We start from the raw sequence: 17,558 nt of genomic DNA, 5'->3' as shown, positions 1-17,558 counted from the left end.
CTCTGATTGGAGGACAAAGACCTCACTCAAGACAAGAGACTAGTCTCCCAGATGCTAGAAGTTTCTCTTCCCGCTATGCCACTTGACCCAACATGGTGCTAGCTGACTGACTTCATTTCCTCAGAGAATCCTTGTTTACACAAAGAACAGTTTTATTTCAGGAAAAAAAAATTCCTTAAAGAAACAAAGATTATCACTCTTATGATAACAAGGGTTCTAGATATTCTTAATATTTTATGACATCTTCTCATTCCACTGGAGTCCAGATGCCTTAATAGTCCAGGAGTGTCCCAGTTTTGGGTGACCTCTTCCCAGTGGAAGATGATCTTCAGATATATCATATCCCCCTTTTCAGGGTCATAGGGACTTTGAGTAAAATTGTAAATAAAAAAAGTTAAGTACAATTAGCTTCTAAGTAAATTACAGTATTCTAGCTAAGTTGATGAGGTTGGTTTGTGAATAAACTAGCAGTAAGTACTTAGTAGAAAGTTTCATAGTATATAAGTTGTTTCCCCCCCTTGTATCTATAGAGACTGAGAGCTATGGGCCACAGAAAAAGCATACTTGTAGGGTAACTCGCTTATAACAGGGAAAATCCAAGTCAAGGTTTCTGCCACCATGTGTTTCTCTCATTACCTCCTGTAGCTTGAAGAATCTTAAGTAGGGTGCATTGCCATGGAACCCCAAGAGAGGGGCAGTTAAGAGCAGTTAAGAATGTGGGTATAGAAGGAGTGCCCCAAGCTGAGTGATTCACTCTTTTCTGGGATAGGGTGCTGGGATTACTATTATTTTCTGAGGCCTAGCATAACCCTGACCAGAAGAACTTGGTGGAAATCAGCTTTTACTCACATAGACAATCAATAAAACTGTCTCACACTGACCCTGATTTAATTAGTGCTGCAAAGAAATCCAGCTAGCAGTAATCACAACAAAATCTCAATATCTTCAGATCCCCAATCAAGATCATCTTTAAATCATCTTGCACTTATACTTAGATTATACAGTGAAGTAGATTAGCTTGTGAGGAAGACAGGGAACAAGTTCCTATGTTGAGCTTCTGCCCCATTAGGGGTGAAGATTATTAGACACATTTGACCTACTCCTCCTTCCTATCCATATTCCATCAACCCTATACCCTCCAAGTTATTCAATCCTTGTTCAAACTTAAACAGTTGGTGTGAGAGTCCTCTGATCTAAACTACATAGGCCTGAATATAGAAATCACCAAAGCCAGCTTCCCATCTTATCTGCTTTTGTGGCCATTGGAATTCTATGAGAGAGAGAGAGAGAGAGAGAGAGAGAGAGAGAGAGAGAGAGAGAGAGAGAGAGAGAGAGAGAGAGAGAGAGATCAATCGTGAAGGCATTTTGAACACATTAACCATCCTTGATTGGGAATTGGATTCTGATAACAAGAATCATCCACTGCTTGTGAAATTATTCCTTCTGATACCAAATTCATCTCAGAAGAGGCTTCGCTATATAAACAGCAGACACTGGGTTCATCATTCCTACAGTTAAGGATCAGCAGCCAGAGTCTTGAACTGCCAAGGGACGGGGAGGAGTTCTGTCAACTTGCTTCCCTTCCACCACCTGAGACTTGAGTTTCCCAGCCAGGCCACTGGTCTTGTTGCACCTTTACACTCCCCTCACCTTCTTGAGTTAGCGTTTCTGGTTAACCATCCTTAACACCCTCCCTGTATTGCTTGTGATACTTGGAAACTATGGTGGAAAGAATAAAGACTTAGGAGCCTGGCGAAGGGCTGAATGGACTTCTCACTAAAATGAACACAAGTTGTAATTCCTTTCCCATTGCCCCAGAGATTAGTCTCGTGCTTATCACCATGTCTGTGAAGAAGGAAAGGAGGCTATCTCTTGATTGCTATGTCATTTGGAGGCAATGCATTTCAGAGGTTTTGAGTTAGCAACGCATGTAGGAAAATGCTTGAGAAACTCCCGAAGCTAGTACACACAGTCTTCACACATTATAACAGTGAAATATTGCGTTGCCCATATTAGAATGAAAGGGCATCCCTGATCTGCCATGTTTAGGAGATTGAAGACAGAGTAAAGATACATTCTTTGAACTATAGATTTAGCTCAGTTTTTTCTCAAAGAATACACTGTGGATGTACAGCTATCTTGATATTGAGCACACAGTTTATTTTTTACTAATTTCTTGTTAATAACTCAATACTTAAAGAACTTTGGGGCAAATTATTTTAGATCTATCACTTAAGAACCACTCTAGCTAAGTTCAAAGAGGTTTATCACCAGGTTGACTACAGAGTGATTTTTTCAGACACATTCAATTGTGTTGCTAAGGACAGAAAAGTTGCATTCCATCAGTGGTATGGGGACCTAAATAAATTTGGCCATAGATCTGCTGAAATGAAGAAGTCCTCCAGAATAGGGTACTTTGCTTTCGCATGAGGAAAAGAAATTCATATAAATTCTTACTTCTCTTCTGAGATCCAGACCTGTGTATCCATCTACTCATAGGACAGACATACATCTAACTGACAGTTCAAATTCAACATGACTCAGAACCAAAGATTATTATTTTTCCCCCTAAAACTATTCAGTTTTCCATCATTAGCATCTCTGATTACCTTGTCTTCCATATTCAAGGTTGTGATCTTTTAATTCTTCCTACTCTGTCACTCCTCAAGTCCTGCCAATTTTTACTGTACAGTTTCCCATAATTATCACTTCCTTTTGAAAATGTCTCAGTATAGACATTCATTACTGCTAATATCCTCAGTATCTTTCCATTTTTCTTTCCTCTAATTTTCTATGAAAAAAATTATTCATAGATCTAGTTTTGACCCCACTAATAAATCTTCATTGACCTTTTTTTTTAAACCCTTACCTTCTGTCTTAGAGTCAATACTGTATATTGACGCCAATGCAGAAGAGTGGTAAGGACTAGGCAGTATAGGTTAAGTGACTTGCCCAGGGTCACACAGGTAGTGTCTGAGGCCAGATTTGAACCTGGGACCTCCCATCTCTAGGCCTGGCTCTAAATCCACTGAGCCACCCAGCTACCTCCTCAGTGACTTTTAACTAAAGTTCACTCACCTTTCTTTGCTTGACATTCAAGGCCATCTCCACCTTGCTTTATTTCATTAAAAAAAAATTTTTTTTTTGAATGAGCAGAAATCCCATTTTTTCTCCCTCACCTCCTTATACCCCGAGTGCTTGAGGTGGCAGGGTATGAAAAATCAAATCTTTTTAACAAATATGCATAGTCTGACAAAATAAATTTCCACACTGACCATGTTCAAAAATGTATATCATTCTGTATCCCAAGTTTATCACTTCCTAGTTAGATGATGAATAAAATGCTTCATTTTATCATTGCCCCTGTGGAACTGTAGCTGATTGTTGCATTTATTGTTTAGATCAGTTTGTTTTGTTATTGAATAAATTGTTCTCCTGGTTCTGCTTACTTCACTTGGCATCATTTCGTATGTCTTCCTAAGTTTCTCTAAAGTGCCATTTATTATAGCATAATTATATTCCGTTACATTCATATGCTAAAATTTGCTTGGCTGTTTCCCAACTGATTGACACCATCTTTGTTTCCAGTTTTTTCCCACCACATACTGGTATTCATGTTTTCATACACATGGGTCCTTTTTTTCTTTCCTTGATATCTTTAGGACTTGTCTAATAGTGGTTTTGCTGGTCAACTGATATTCAGTTTAGTAATTTGTGTAGTTCCATATTTCTTTCCAGAATGGCTAGACCAAGTTCTACTAGCAATATATTTATATCCCTATTTCCCCAGGTCTTATAACATTTGTTATTTTTGCCAACTTTACTAATCTGTTCAGTATAAGGTAGAACTTCAGACTTGTTTTAATTTCCACTGCTCCATTAATACTTTGTAGCATTTTTTCATATGGCTTTTGATGACCTTGGATTTCTTCCTTCGAAATTGCCTTTTCAGGTCTTTTGACAATTTATCACTTAGGGAATGGCTCTATTTCTTTTAAATGTGAATTGGTTTCTTATTTATCTTAGAAATAAGGCCCTTATCCAAGAAATGTGCTGTAAAAATCCACACACAACTCATTTCATATTTCTTTTCTAATTTTGTATTGGCTTTTTTTTTTTTTTTTGTGCAAAAGCTTTCTAGTTTTATGTAATCAAAATTATCCAGCTTATCTTCTGTGTCCTTTTCTGTCTCTTGTTTTATCATGAACTATTTTTCCAGCCATAGATTTGAAAAGTAATTTCCTTTTTGCCCATTTATGTCTAAGTAATATATCCATTTGGAGCTTATCTTGCTATATGGTGTGAGGTGTTGAGCTAAACTTAATTTATGGCAGACTGCTTTTCAGTTTTCATAGAAATTTTTTTTAAACAATGAGCTCTCACCACAGTAGATAGGTTTATCAGACACTAGGCTACTGTGCTTATTTGCTTTTTATATATTATGTCCCTATTCTTATCTGTTCCTCTTATTAGCATCTCTCTTGCCCAATACAAAATTGTTTTAATGATTAGTTTTTGGAGGATAGTTTGAGATCTGCTATTGCTTGGTCCCTTTCCTTCCTACTTTTTTTCATTATTTCCCTTAAAAATCTTTACCTTTTGTTCCTTCAGATAAATTGTTATTCCCCTCCCCCACCCCCTAGATCTATAAAGTATTTCTTTGGGAGTTTGATTGGCCTGACACTGAATAAGTAAATTAGTATCATAATTGTTATTATATATAGATGCTTGGCCTGCCCATAAGCAAATAATATTTTTGTAGTTATTTGTCTGTCTTCATTTCTGTAAAGAGATCTTTGTAGTTCACATAGTTGCTGTGTTTATATCTTGGCAGGTAGACTCACAAGTTTTTTAATCATTTGGTAATTATTTTAAAATGAATTTATCTCTTCTAGCTGGATTTTACTAGTAATATACAGAAATGATTTATATGGATTTATTTTATATCCTACAACTGTTTAATTGATTCCTTTTCTCTAGGGTTCTCTAAGTCATCTATCAGATCATTTTCAAAAAGTGATAATTTTGTTTCCTCATTTCCCATGTGTATTCCCATAATTTCTTTTTTGTTGTTGTTGTTGTTGTTATATTGCTTTATTTAGCATTTCTAGTAGTATATCACAGTAGTGATGGATAGAAAAGTTAATGGATCTCTGTTTTACCCTGGAAACTTCTTGTTAATCTCTATTATATATTACACTATCTCTTTGTTTTACATAGATACTACTAACATATTAAGGAAAACTCCTTTATTTCTATATTTTCTAGTATTTTTAACAGGACTGAGGCTTGTAGCTTGTCATAAATTTTTCCTATGTCTACCCATACAATTCTGTTGTTATTATTAATATGGCCTGTTATGTTGATAGTTTTCCTCCTATTGAGTTAGGCTTACCTGGTCAAAGTGTATAATCTTTGTGTTATGTTGCTGTAGTTGCCTTGCAAATACTTTATTTAAAATTGTTACAGCAATGTTCATTAAGGATATTGGTCTCCAATTTTCTGTTTTGACTCTCCTTGGTTTAAGTATCAAGATCATATTTGCACCACAGTAGGAATTTGTTTGGACTTCTCTTATTTTTTTTTTTTCAAAACCTCCCACCCCAAAAAACCCCAAATAGCTCTTATCTTATCTTTGTATCAGTTTTAAGACAGAACAGAGTTAGGGCTAGGCATTTGGGGTTAAGTGATTTGCCCAAGGTCACACAGCTAGGAAGTGTCTGAGACCAGATTTGAACCCAGGACCACCTGATCCCAGGCCTGACTCTCTATCCACTGTACTATCAGCTGCCCTTTTTCCTATTTTTTTCAAAGAATTCATGCAATTTTAGAACCCACTTGTCTGTTACCACTCTCTTCCCCATGTTATATGCTTTATCCCATCTAAGATACTTTCTCTAGCCTAACTGTGCCCTGTTCTTTCCCATCTTGTTCATCCTACTCATGATGTTCACTCATGGTATTGTACTCTTTTCTCCTTTTCGGCTCTTGACTTCCTGTTGTGACTTATCAATATTTTAAAATTAAATTAATTAGTTAATTTGTTTTATTACATTAAAGTTCCTGGTTATCTTCTTCTCACCTTCTCTTCCTGCACTAGAGAAGGCGTCATTTGACCAAAAAAAAGAAATATGTTTATATAATACTTTATCTTGCTTGTTTTTATTTATTGGTTCTTTCTTTGGAGGTGAACATACACAAGTTATTCTTCAAATAATATTTCTGTTCCTGTATATAATGTTCTCTTGGTTCTGCTCATTTCACTCTAATAATTTCATGTAGTTTTTTTCCATGTTTTTAACCTCACTATTTCTTATGGCACAGTAGTATTCTGTCACTGTCCTATACCACTACTTATTTATGTGACTTATCAGTTTAGTGGAATATTATTATACTATAAATATGATATGAAGACTACAAAAGGGGAGGGGTTAACATGACTGATATAGCAATGAAGAAAACAAAATCAGAACAGAAGTAAATATTTTAGAAGCTTATATTTTTTTCCTTTGCAACAAATGTTAGTGGTTTGAAATTCATAATATTATAAAAATTTTATTCTTAATTTTTGTTTACTTTGTTGATGCTTATTGCATTAAAAAAGTTTAATTAAATAAAAATACAAAAACTGTTTTTCTCTCTGGCTTTTATAATCCAATTTAAATGCCTCTTTATGTATCCTTCCTTTAACCTCTCCACTGTCAGCAACCTTTTCTCTCTCAGATCTCACAAAACAGCCTTTTGTACATCCCCTAAATATCCTCATTGCATGTTATTTTACATTGATTAGTGTATATGTTAGAGCAGTAGAGGAACCATAGAAACTATCTGTCTCCTCTACCTCTAGCACAGGAAACTATGTATGCATGCACATAAACAAACAAAGAGCTACTTACTTAATATTTGTTGAATTTAATTGGAGTCCAAAGGAAAAACAGTCCATTCTTCTTATTTGTAGGATGGGAGCTGCAGATAACATATACAAAGGACAGAGTACCTTTATGGAAGAATTGACAGACACAGCAGAGATCATAAGAAAAGCAACGTCACAATCCCTAGTGATCTTGGATGAATTGGGAAGAGGGACAAGCACCCATGATGGAATTGCCATTGCTTATGCTACCTTAGAGCACTTTATTCGAGATGTAAGTATATTGCATTTTCTTTATAAAATGTGTGTATAGTCTCAACACCTTAGATTGAACTCCCTAGGCTTATTCCCAAACCTTCTAAAAATAACAGCTACCCCAATAATTGATTTTTAAAAAACTCCTAAGATAATCAGCATAGAGCTCTAAGGAAGCATCAAGGTCATCTACTACAAGCCTTTCATATTTGGGGAAACTAAGGCTTTAAAGAGGTTGTGTTTGTCATTAAAATGGCTACATTCAATGTCACAGGCTATGGTTTCCTTTATGTGGTTGAAGGAGGTTCAGGTTTTTTTTTTGTTTGTTTGTTTGTTTTTTTTAGTTTCCTTTAGAGTTCTTACATGTTCCCCACAGGAGAGTTTCTGGCCATATTTCCATCCATGCTGACTTAAGTATTTTCAGAGATCTCTGACTTTCTCAGCATGGATTCTTCCTCCACCCTTGCAGATTATATATGTTATAACTTAGTAAACTATCTTCAAGAATTGTTGTGGTTGAGGCATAGTGGACAGAGAACCAGGTCCGGAGTCAGGAGTAACTGGGTTCCATTGTGGCCTCAGGTACTTCCTAGCTTTGTGACCTTGAGCAAGACACTAAACCCCATTTGCTCAGCCATTGCTCTTCTGTCTTAGAGTTGTTACTAGGACAGAATATAAAGGCTTAAAAAGAAAAGGATTATTATGGCCCAAAAAAATTAGCCCACTTAGTTAGCTAAGGGATAAGCATTTCCAGACCTAGAGTATTCCTTGTTAAACACACATTCACTGAATTACTGAGATCATTCTCTAACCTTTTGCCTTGATAGACCCTCACCAGAGGTTTCACATATTTGGCCCAAACAAGATTAAAATGTAATTATATTAAAATGTAAATGTAATATTTAATAAGATAAATAAAATTTATATATGTATCTATATATAAATATAAGCATTTCTATATATAAATGAAATATTTAACAATATAAATACAATATAATAAAGCATATATAATATTACATTTAAAAACTAAGTCAATATGTGGCCCACTGGGATGCTTATGAATTCATTAATGGCTTTTGTATCTATCCCTGGCTTATAGCTTTAAGAATCCAGAATTATCTCCACTCCATCATGAGGCATCAGAGTAAGATTTAAGTGGAAGGTTTCCATCTTTATTAATATTGTAATGATTAAAATTAATATACAATAATTACATATTATAATTTATAAAGTTTATTAATAATAACTAAAGTAAAAAAAGCTAGCTAACCAAGCAAGAGTCGCAAGAAAAGAGCACGAGGGAGGAGTTACAGAACTATATAAACAGTAACGTAAAAACACAAGTAAATAAAAAGGGAAAAGGAAATTTGGGACAAGGGAAGAATTCTGGGAGATGGAGTCCAAAGGTTCAAAATTTTTTCTAACTATACAATATCTAGGTATTGGTTGATCCTGGACAACCTCAAAATTAGAATCAGAAAGTCTTGAAAGAATAGTATCAGGAGCTAACGCTCAGAGTGAACATGAATAGCAAAAATAGGGGTTTTTTAACTATATTGTGGAAAAGAGGAGGTTCAGGCTAGAGACAGTGTTCAAGGTAACTGGTTCTATTATGTCAGGTGATAGAAGGTAGAAGGACTTAACTTTTGTCTCTACTTAATTTTGTTTCTATTTTCTGTTCCAAGGAAAATAGCTCTTAGCTAGGAAAGAACAAAACAAAAATTGTTATTAAGGAGTTAAAAGCCAATATGAGTAAAATACCATTTGCCCTTGGTGAGTTGAAGTCACCATATAATACAAGTGCCATACATGCTGGGGTATTTAGAAGCTTGCAGATTTGACTGCTGAGCCGCTGTCAAGGAGAAGGACAAATATTGGCTAGATTCAAAATGGGCAGTGGAATGGAATCTCCAAACTATAGGCCAGACAGCTTGATTTCATTTAGTCTAATTCAGAACTTACTGAAAAACCAGACCTCCAAAATTAGTGTTTAAAGCTTCATTGTCAGCAGAGAAAGGCTTCTCTCCTGGAGTGCCCCAGAGACCTAAGCTGTTTAACACCTTTTTCAGTGACTTAACAAAGGTGTGCTTATCGCATTTTCAAGCAACACAGAGTTGGTAGGAAGTTAATGTTAGCAAACAATTAGAATTTTAAAAGATCCTGATTTCCAAAGGTGAATTTTTTTTTTAAAACCCTTACCTTCGAACTTAGAATCAATGCTAAGTATTGAATCCAAGGCAGAAGAGTGAAAAGAGCTAGGCAATTGGAGTTACGTGACTTGACCAGGGTCACATAGCTAAGAAGTATCTGCGGCCAGATTTAACCCAGGACCTCATGTCTCTAGGCATGGCTATCTATCCACTGGGCCACCTACCTGCCTCTGTTTCAATACCTTTAAATTTTTCATTTTGTTATTTGTTACATTTTCAGTGAGTTTCTTTATTGGTTCTGATTGAATCTGTGTTTATTTCTTTCAGTATCAAGTCCTTCTGTCCCCCCAAGTCTGCCTACTTTTCTTTTTCTTTCTTTTTGTGTATTTCTCTCCTTATAATTTTTCCCTCTTCATGTCTTATTTCTCTCCTTTGCATCACTTTTCCTTAGCCCTCAGATAAATAATAGAGATTGAAGTTTATATTTTTTCTTTATCACTAATAAAACCTCAATTAATTTGCTATAATTTTTATGATTCTTTTAATATGACTCAGTGACTTTTATTCTAAATGGGAGGGGTTAACTTGGGGTATTTTCTCTTTTTAAAAAATGTATTTTATTAACAAATTTCAGTTTAATGATTTTCTTTGTTATCTTTTCTATTTTATTTTATACATTTAAGAACATTATTCTGAAAAGGGATCCATAAGTTTTCCAATCTGTCACAGAGATTTATGACACTCAAAAAGATTAAGAGTGTCATGATGGCATGGTAAAAGCAAGGATTTGCCTGAACTCTCCCAAATTCCCCTTCATATAACTAAAATAGCTTCTCTAAAAGAATTCCTGAATGATAGAATCAACAAAAGGATGAGGTGAAACAGTTTTCTAACCTAAGACAACTTAGAAAGTCAGCAGGAAAGGTCTGTCACTGTAGTGAGGGTGGAGTGCAGGCTATGCCCAGAAAGCCTGCCTGCCTTGGAGATAACTAAATTGGCAGCAGTGGCTTCTGAAACCCCCAGCCTACAGATGACACTATATCATGGCTGCTGGAGAGTGGGGACCCTGATCACAGTTACAAAGCAGGAAAGAGTTCCTGTGGCCTCCGACTGACCAGATTACAGGCCAGGAGAGCAGTGACCATCTACTTCTTTATAGCATACCATGTTGGAAGAACTGAAAACTTATAGACCAGATGGAACTAACTCTGAAAATAGCAGCTTGAAAAACCTGAAGCTTGGGACAGAGCTCCCTCCACTCTTGGAACAGATTCCAGCTTTAACAATAAAATTAAAAGTCAAACAATTGGCTGGAAAAACAAACAACAGAAAAAAAGAACCTGACCATAAAAAGTTACTACAATGAGAGGGAAGATCAAAACACAAACTCACAAAACACACAAAAAAGTCAACAGCTACATCCAAAGCCTCAAAGAAAATGTGAATTAGTCTCAGTACCACCTTCACTACCACCACCACCCCAAATTCCTGGAAGAGCTCAAAAAGGATTTAAAAAATCAAATAAGAGAGTTAAAGGAAAAGGGAAAAGAAATAAGAGTTGTGCAAGAAAAACATGAAGAAGAGAATCAATAGCTTTATAAAGGAGACATAAAAAATATCCTGAAGAAAATAATACTTGAAAAAAATCAGAATAGTCTATATCCATGTTGGTGAACTTATGGCACCTGTACCAGAGGGGACTGCTTCCCTCCTCTGTCTGGGGGAAGGTAGAGAGTGTGAGGGTTGCAGTTTGGGCACTCGGTCTCTAAAAGGTTCTCCATCACTGATCATTACCTCCCATCTTGGGGAAGGAGGAGGAGTTGAAGAGAGGGGGAAAGAGAACATAGATTGAAAAATTGTCAAATTGATTATTGAAAATAGTATCAACATGTAATTTGGGGAAAACTTATAAACTTAAAAAAGACCCAAATAGGCCAAATGGTAGAAGGGGCACAAAAATCTACTACAGAAAAGTCCATAAAAAGCAGAACTGGCCAAAAGGAAAAGAAGATAGAAAAGCTTGCTAAAGAAAATAATTCCTTAAAAATTAGAATTGGGCAAATGAAAGCTAATGACTCCATGAGACATCAAGAAAAAAATCAAATAAAATCAAAAGAATGAAAAAATAGAAAAAATGTAGACTATCTCATTGGAAAAACAACTGATCTGGAAAATATGTGAAGAGGGAATTTTTATTGGAAAATGGTTTGAAGAGAGATAATTTTTGTTGAATTATTTGAAAGCCATAATCCAAAGAAGAACCTAGACATCATATTTTAAGAGATTATCAAGGAAAATTCCCTGATATCCTAAAATCAGAGGATAAAATAGAAATTTAAATAATCTACCTATCACCTCCTGAAAGAGATTTCCCCAGATGAAAAATCCCAGGAATATCGTCGCTGAATTTTAGAGCCCCCAGGTCAAGGAGAACATATTACAAGCGGCTAGAAAGAAAAATTCACATATCATGGAGCCGTAGTCAGGATCACATGAGATTTAAGTAGCTTCTACATTAAAAAAAAGAAATACCCAGCAAAACTAAGTGTAACTCGTTTAGGGGAAAATATAAATAGTTAATGCAATGCAAAACTTTAAAACATTTCTGGCAAAAAGACCAAGGTAAATAGAAATTTTGACTTTCAAATACAAGACGCAAGAAGCATAAAACAGTGTAAAAAGGAAAGAGAAATTATAAGGGATTTCTATATGGGAAAATCATTCTTATAACTCTAAAGAACTTTGTCATTAGGGCAGTTAGAAGAGGTATATATAGGCAGAGGGCACAGGTCTGAATTGATTATGATGATGGAGTAATATCTAAAAAAAGTAAAATTAAGGGATAAGAAAGAAGGATGCACTTGGACAAGGAGGAAGAGAGAGGCTGAATGATGTACATCATGTTACATTAAAGGCATGAAAGAAAGCTCTTACTGGAGGGGAAGAAGGAATAGTATCAGTGTTTATATCTTAGTCTCATTGGAATTGGCTCAAATAGGGAATGACATTCACATTCATTTAGATATAGAAATCCTTCTTACTCCACAGAAAAATAGGAGAAGTAGATAGGGAAAAGAGGAGATGATAGAAGGAAAGCAAACTGGAGGAAGTTATGATCAGAAGCAAAAGACTTTTGAGGAGGGACAAAATGAAGAGAGAAAGAGAAGGTTTAATAAACAGGAAAAATAAGATAGTTATGTTATTACACAAATAATAACTGAAAAAATTTTTACAGCAAATGTCTTTGATAAAGGCCTCATTTCTCAAATATGTTGAGAACTAAGTCAAATTTACAAGAATTCAATCTTTCCCCAATTGATAAATGGGACAGTGAACAGGTAGTTTTCAGATGAAGAAATCAAAGCTACCTATAGTCATATAAAAAAAAATGCTCCAAATCACTATTGATTAGAGAAATGCAAATAAAAACAACTCTGAGGTACCTTCCTATGCCTATCAGATTGCTAAATTTGACAGAAAAGGAAAATGACCAATATTAAAGGAGATGTGAGAAAATTGGGACACTAAAGCATTGTCAATAAAATTGTGAACTCATCCAACCATTCTGGAGGGCAATTTGGAACTCTGCTATAAAACTGTGCATATTCTTTGACCTTGAAATGCCGCCACTAAGTGTATGTCCCAGAGAGATTTTTAAAAAGGAGGGAAAAGGACCTATTTGTACAAAAATACTTATAGCAGCTCTTCTTGTGGTGGCAAAGGATTGGAAATTATGAAGATGACCATTATTGAGGAATGGCTGAACCAGTTGTGGTATATGATTGTGGTAGAATGCTATTGTGCTGTAAGAAATCATGAGCAGGATTTTTTCCCCAGAAAAACCTGGAAAGACTTAGATGAACTGTTGCAGAGTGAAGTGAGGAGAACCAAAAGAACATTGTACATAGTATCCGCAATGTTGTGGGGTGAGCCACTTTCTCACCAATACATACAACAATCCAAAACAATTCTGAAGGACTTGTGATGAAAAATGTGGTCCACCTCCAGAGAAAGAACTGATAGAGTCTGAATATTGATTGAAGCATATTTTTAAAAAACTTTTTTTCTTGTTTTGTTTTTTGTTTGTTTCTTTCACCACATGACCAATATGGAGCTATGTTTTTCAGGACTGCACATGTATAACCTGTATCAGATTGCTTACCTTCTCAGCATGGGGGGAGGATAAGAGGAAAATCAATTTCAGAACTCAAAATTTTAAAAAACAGGTGTTAAGAGGGCAGCTGGGTAGCTCAGTGGAGTGAGAGTCAGGCCTAGAGACAGGAGGTCCTAGGTTCAAACCCGGCCTCAGCCACCTTCCCAGCTGTGTGACCCTGGGCAAGTCACTTGACCCCCATTGCCCACCCTTACCACTCTTCCACCTATGAGACAATACACCGAAGTTAAGGGTTTAAAAAAAAAACAGATGTTAGAAAGTGTTTTTATCTGTAATTAGAAAATAAAATACAAAAAAGAAGAAAAAAGAACCCTTACTACAAATGAAGGAGGTCATCACCATGGCGAACAGATAAGGAATATTCTACAAGAAAAATTGTTAAATATCAAAAACAACATTTAACTTGTGTATCTTTGTAACTGAAATGTACTTGCCTTGAGCTCTACAAGCCTGTCATTTAAAATTTTATTTTTAATGAGTCTTCCCCATCTGTTTAAAGATGCAGATCAAGAACATTATCCTAATTGTGATAAAGGCCATACCTGTCATGGCCCACTTGCCATGACTTCTATTATTCTAACATGATACAAAACAAACAGGTTTAAACTAATAATTGAATAATGCAATATGATACTGAATTGAACATGCTACTTTTAAATTTTTCAGGATTACTAGATTAACCAGATTCTTAAAAAAAATTTATCTTGCTACTAAAAGCAATGCAATGATCCAGGATAATCCCAAGGGATTTAGAGGAAGAATGCTATCCATATCAAGAAAAAGAACTATGGGAGTAGAAATCCAGAAGAAAACATATGATTTATCGCTTATTTATATGGGTATATCATTTGGAGTTTTGGTTTTACAAAGATAACTATTACAAAAATGATAATATGGAATTAGGGTTTGAGTAATAATATATGTATAACCCAGTCAAATTGCTTGTCAGCTCCTTGAGGGGGAAGGAAGAGAGGAGGGAGACAAAAGAATTATGTAACCATGGGGAAAATTTTTTAATTAAATTTTAAAAAATTAAGTCTGATGAAATATAACTAATTTGAAGTTAATATGTATATGTGTGCATCTCTATTTTTCTATTTATAGATAATTTGAGATATCCATATCTAGATCTGTTTATATATCTCTATGTATACACACATAGTTATACATATTTGTGTGTTCCCACACACATCAAAGAATTTTCCCCAAATCCATTTTACAAATTCTGATGAAAGACCCATAGTGTAGACAGGTACAGTGGCCCTTTTTGCTATGGATATTCGTGAATGAGGAGGGTGTGGGTGGCTACCATTTACATTACTAGCCCTTCCAGAAGCCCTGGATTGCTTGGCTGCCATGTTCTCATTTCATTCTGTACTGTAAATGGTATTCTAACTGCTGTTGGTCCTTGGTTGAGTTTGATTATTTCTAGTCCTACCCATATTATCACTTCCTACAAGAAAGTATTTCAAAATAAATTTACAAAATTTAAAACATATCTTTAAACACTGTTTATTTTATTATTTTAGGTACAGTCATTGACCCTGTTTGTCACACATTATCCTCCTGTGTGTGAATTAGAAAAAATATATTCACGATGGGTAGGGAACTACCACATGGGATTCCTTGTTAATGAAGAAGAAAGTACACAGGAACCAGGTATGAAACATTCTCGGCAAAAGAGTAAGAGGTCTCAACTTAAGTTTCAGTTTGATTGGAACATTCATAGGAATATGAACTTTATTTTTTATTAATATTAATTCTTATTAGAATGTAAAAATATTGGCCTCCTCTAAATTCAGTTTGTGGGGTAGCTAGGTGGCACAATTGATAGAGCATCAGGTTTGGAGTTCAAATCCAAATTCAGATATTTACTAGCTGTGTGACCTTAGGCAAGTCACTTAACCAATTTGCCTCAGTTTCCTCAATTGTAAAATAAACTGGAAAAGGAAATGGCAAATTACAACAGAGTCTTTGCTAAGAAAATCTTCAAATGGGGTCATGAATAGTTGGGCAAGATTGAAAAGTACTGAACAACAAAAGTCCTATTGTGATGCCTAATTTGGGCATTTAGGAGGTATTGAGTGCTTATATGGAAACCCCACCATGCATAAGCTATGCTGGCTCCCCCCATTGCTTTGTGTATAGTAGCAGCAATGGACTAAATTTATCTCTTTGAGTATCCCATAGTTATATCTGGAAAATCTCATTGCCAAACTGTCCAAAGAGTAATGTTTTTCAGCAATTGCAACTTTGAAAGGCCATCTACTAGGTTGTATAGAGGTTAAGATCTGTGTTAATGGAGGCAGAACCTGTAATATAAAATCATGGATAGTTTGTCCTATATTCACATGGCCTCATTCATGGGCAGGGGACCTGAAAACAAACAAACAAAATTAATGCAATAAAAAATTAGAGATACAAGAAGCAGGATGCCGCCACTGATAATATTTATACTAAAGCTCATTTCCAGCAAATGCTCCAAGAAGGAGAAAGGGACACTGAATTTTTTGATAGTGTTTAGGTCTTATCTTTTTGTGCTTAGTAATGAACTGTATTATTGAATTAATTATCTAAAACATTATTAGTCTCTGAAAATAAACTCATTTAAGTGATCAGGTAGCTTGAAGCATTAATGTTTTATTACTACAGTCCAGCTGGAAGATAATATATACATAAATGCAGATGCACCCACACATTTAACTAGATAAACAAAAAGAAAGCAGCCCCATTGCAAATGAAGTGGACCGCTAGTATAATTCCAAGGAAGAGCCGTACACAGACACACAGACACACACAAAACATTTCTTCTTCTTTTTTTTTTTTTGAAAGAAACATCTTCTCTCTTGGTATCAGTCCTAAGAATGAAGAGCAGCAAGGGCTTGGCAATGGGGGTTAAGTGACTTGCCACGGGTCACGTAGCTAGGAAGTGTCTGAAGCCATATTTGAACCCAGCACCTCCCAATTCCACATCTGTCAGTCTTTCCGCTATGCTTCCTCTCTGGCTGCCCTATACAGCATTTCTAAATAAGTTTTCTTTTGCCTTGGAAATCCAACTGGATTTCTATTCGTGTGTGTTACCTTTCATCCTCCTCTGAGCTTCTGTGTCTCATCTTCATCCATAAGTAGGCTGCTGTCTTAGCATCCAAGACCCAATGGAGCATTGGCCAACAGAATCTTATAGGACTCACCTGCAGAAGTTATCCCACCACCAGACTGTACTATGTTGTTGTTCATCCTTGAACAGGGAGTAAGACTTTTTCCAAAGACCAATCTGTCTAAAAACCTTTTTCCTGTCTTTACCTTCCATTTCATGAAAATGAGTCTCAGTAGCCCACAGAAATACAGCACTAATACAACTACAACTAAGCATTCTTCCATCATTTCAGCTGTGAAGTATGTGACTAACACAGAGCACAGCTCTTTCATGGCCTAATACAGTAATGGTGAGCCTATGGTACAGGTGCCAAAGGCGGCACGCAGAGCACTCTCTGTGAGCACGCAGCTACCCTTCCTCCTCTCCCCCCAGTTCCTCACTAGAAAGGCAGAGGGGCTCTAGTGGAGCTATTCCCCTCCCCCTCTCCACCATTCCTGATGACATTTTTTCACATCCCTCACCCCTCTGCCTAGCCACCCAATGGGAGCGCCCACTCCCCTCCTTCTCCCTACACTTGCTGAGAACATTCACCTGCCCCTCTGCCCAGTAGCCCAATGGGAGCACTTTCTCCCTCCCCTGTGTGGAGCAAGGGGGGAGGGGCACATAATCTAAGCGGGGGTGGGGGTGGGGCTGGGATAAGGGCAGGACCTGGCACTTTGTCTCTAAAAGGTTTGCCTTCACTGGCCTAATAGATGGTTTAATCTGTTTCTGTGACCACTTTTCCTTCACCTTCCCTACTTCCCCTCTTGACCCCCAACAAAAAAGCCTGAAATGTTTGCCTTGAAATAATTAACTTCTCTGAATTCAGCTGGACTGGTCTTCAGATGACAATTTGTTGCCAAGCTCATAGTCAAAGCTTCATCCCCTAAGATAAGACCAGCCGGCTCTCATAGTCTGCTCTTTGAACATCCAGAGTCATCTCCATCCCTCAAAGAACCACTGAAATAGGAC

At 36.2% G+C, this 17,558-nt stretch overlaps 1 protein-coding gene across 1 annotated transcript in view; it reads left to right on the top strand.

Moving 5' to 3' along the window:
• MSH3 (mutS homolog 3) overlaps positions 1-17,558 on the top strand; it is a 206,246-nt gene that overhangs the window by 181,501 nt on the left and 7,187 nt on the right. The window contains 2 exon segments of the mRNA XM_044662970.1: positions 6,959-7,145; positions 14,980-15,109. Coding sequence (XP_044518905.1) covers positions 6,959-7,145; positions 14,980-15,109 — 317 coding nt within the window.

This window comes from Gracilinanus agilis, chromosome 1 (genome assembly GCF_016433145.1).
Source record: "Gracilinanus agilis isolate LMUSP501 chromosome 1, AgileGrace, whole genome shotgun sequence".
Taxonomy (NCBI): domain Eukaryota; kingdom Metazoa; phylum Chordata; class Mammalia; order Didelphimorphia; family Didelphidae; genus Gracilinanus; species Gracilinanus agilis.
Note: the sequence above shows the minus strand (reverse complement) of the source record. Positions and strands in the feature narration are given on the sequence as shown.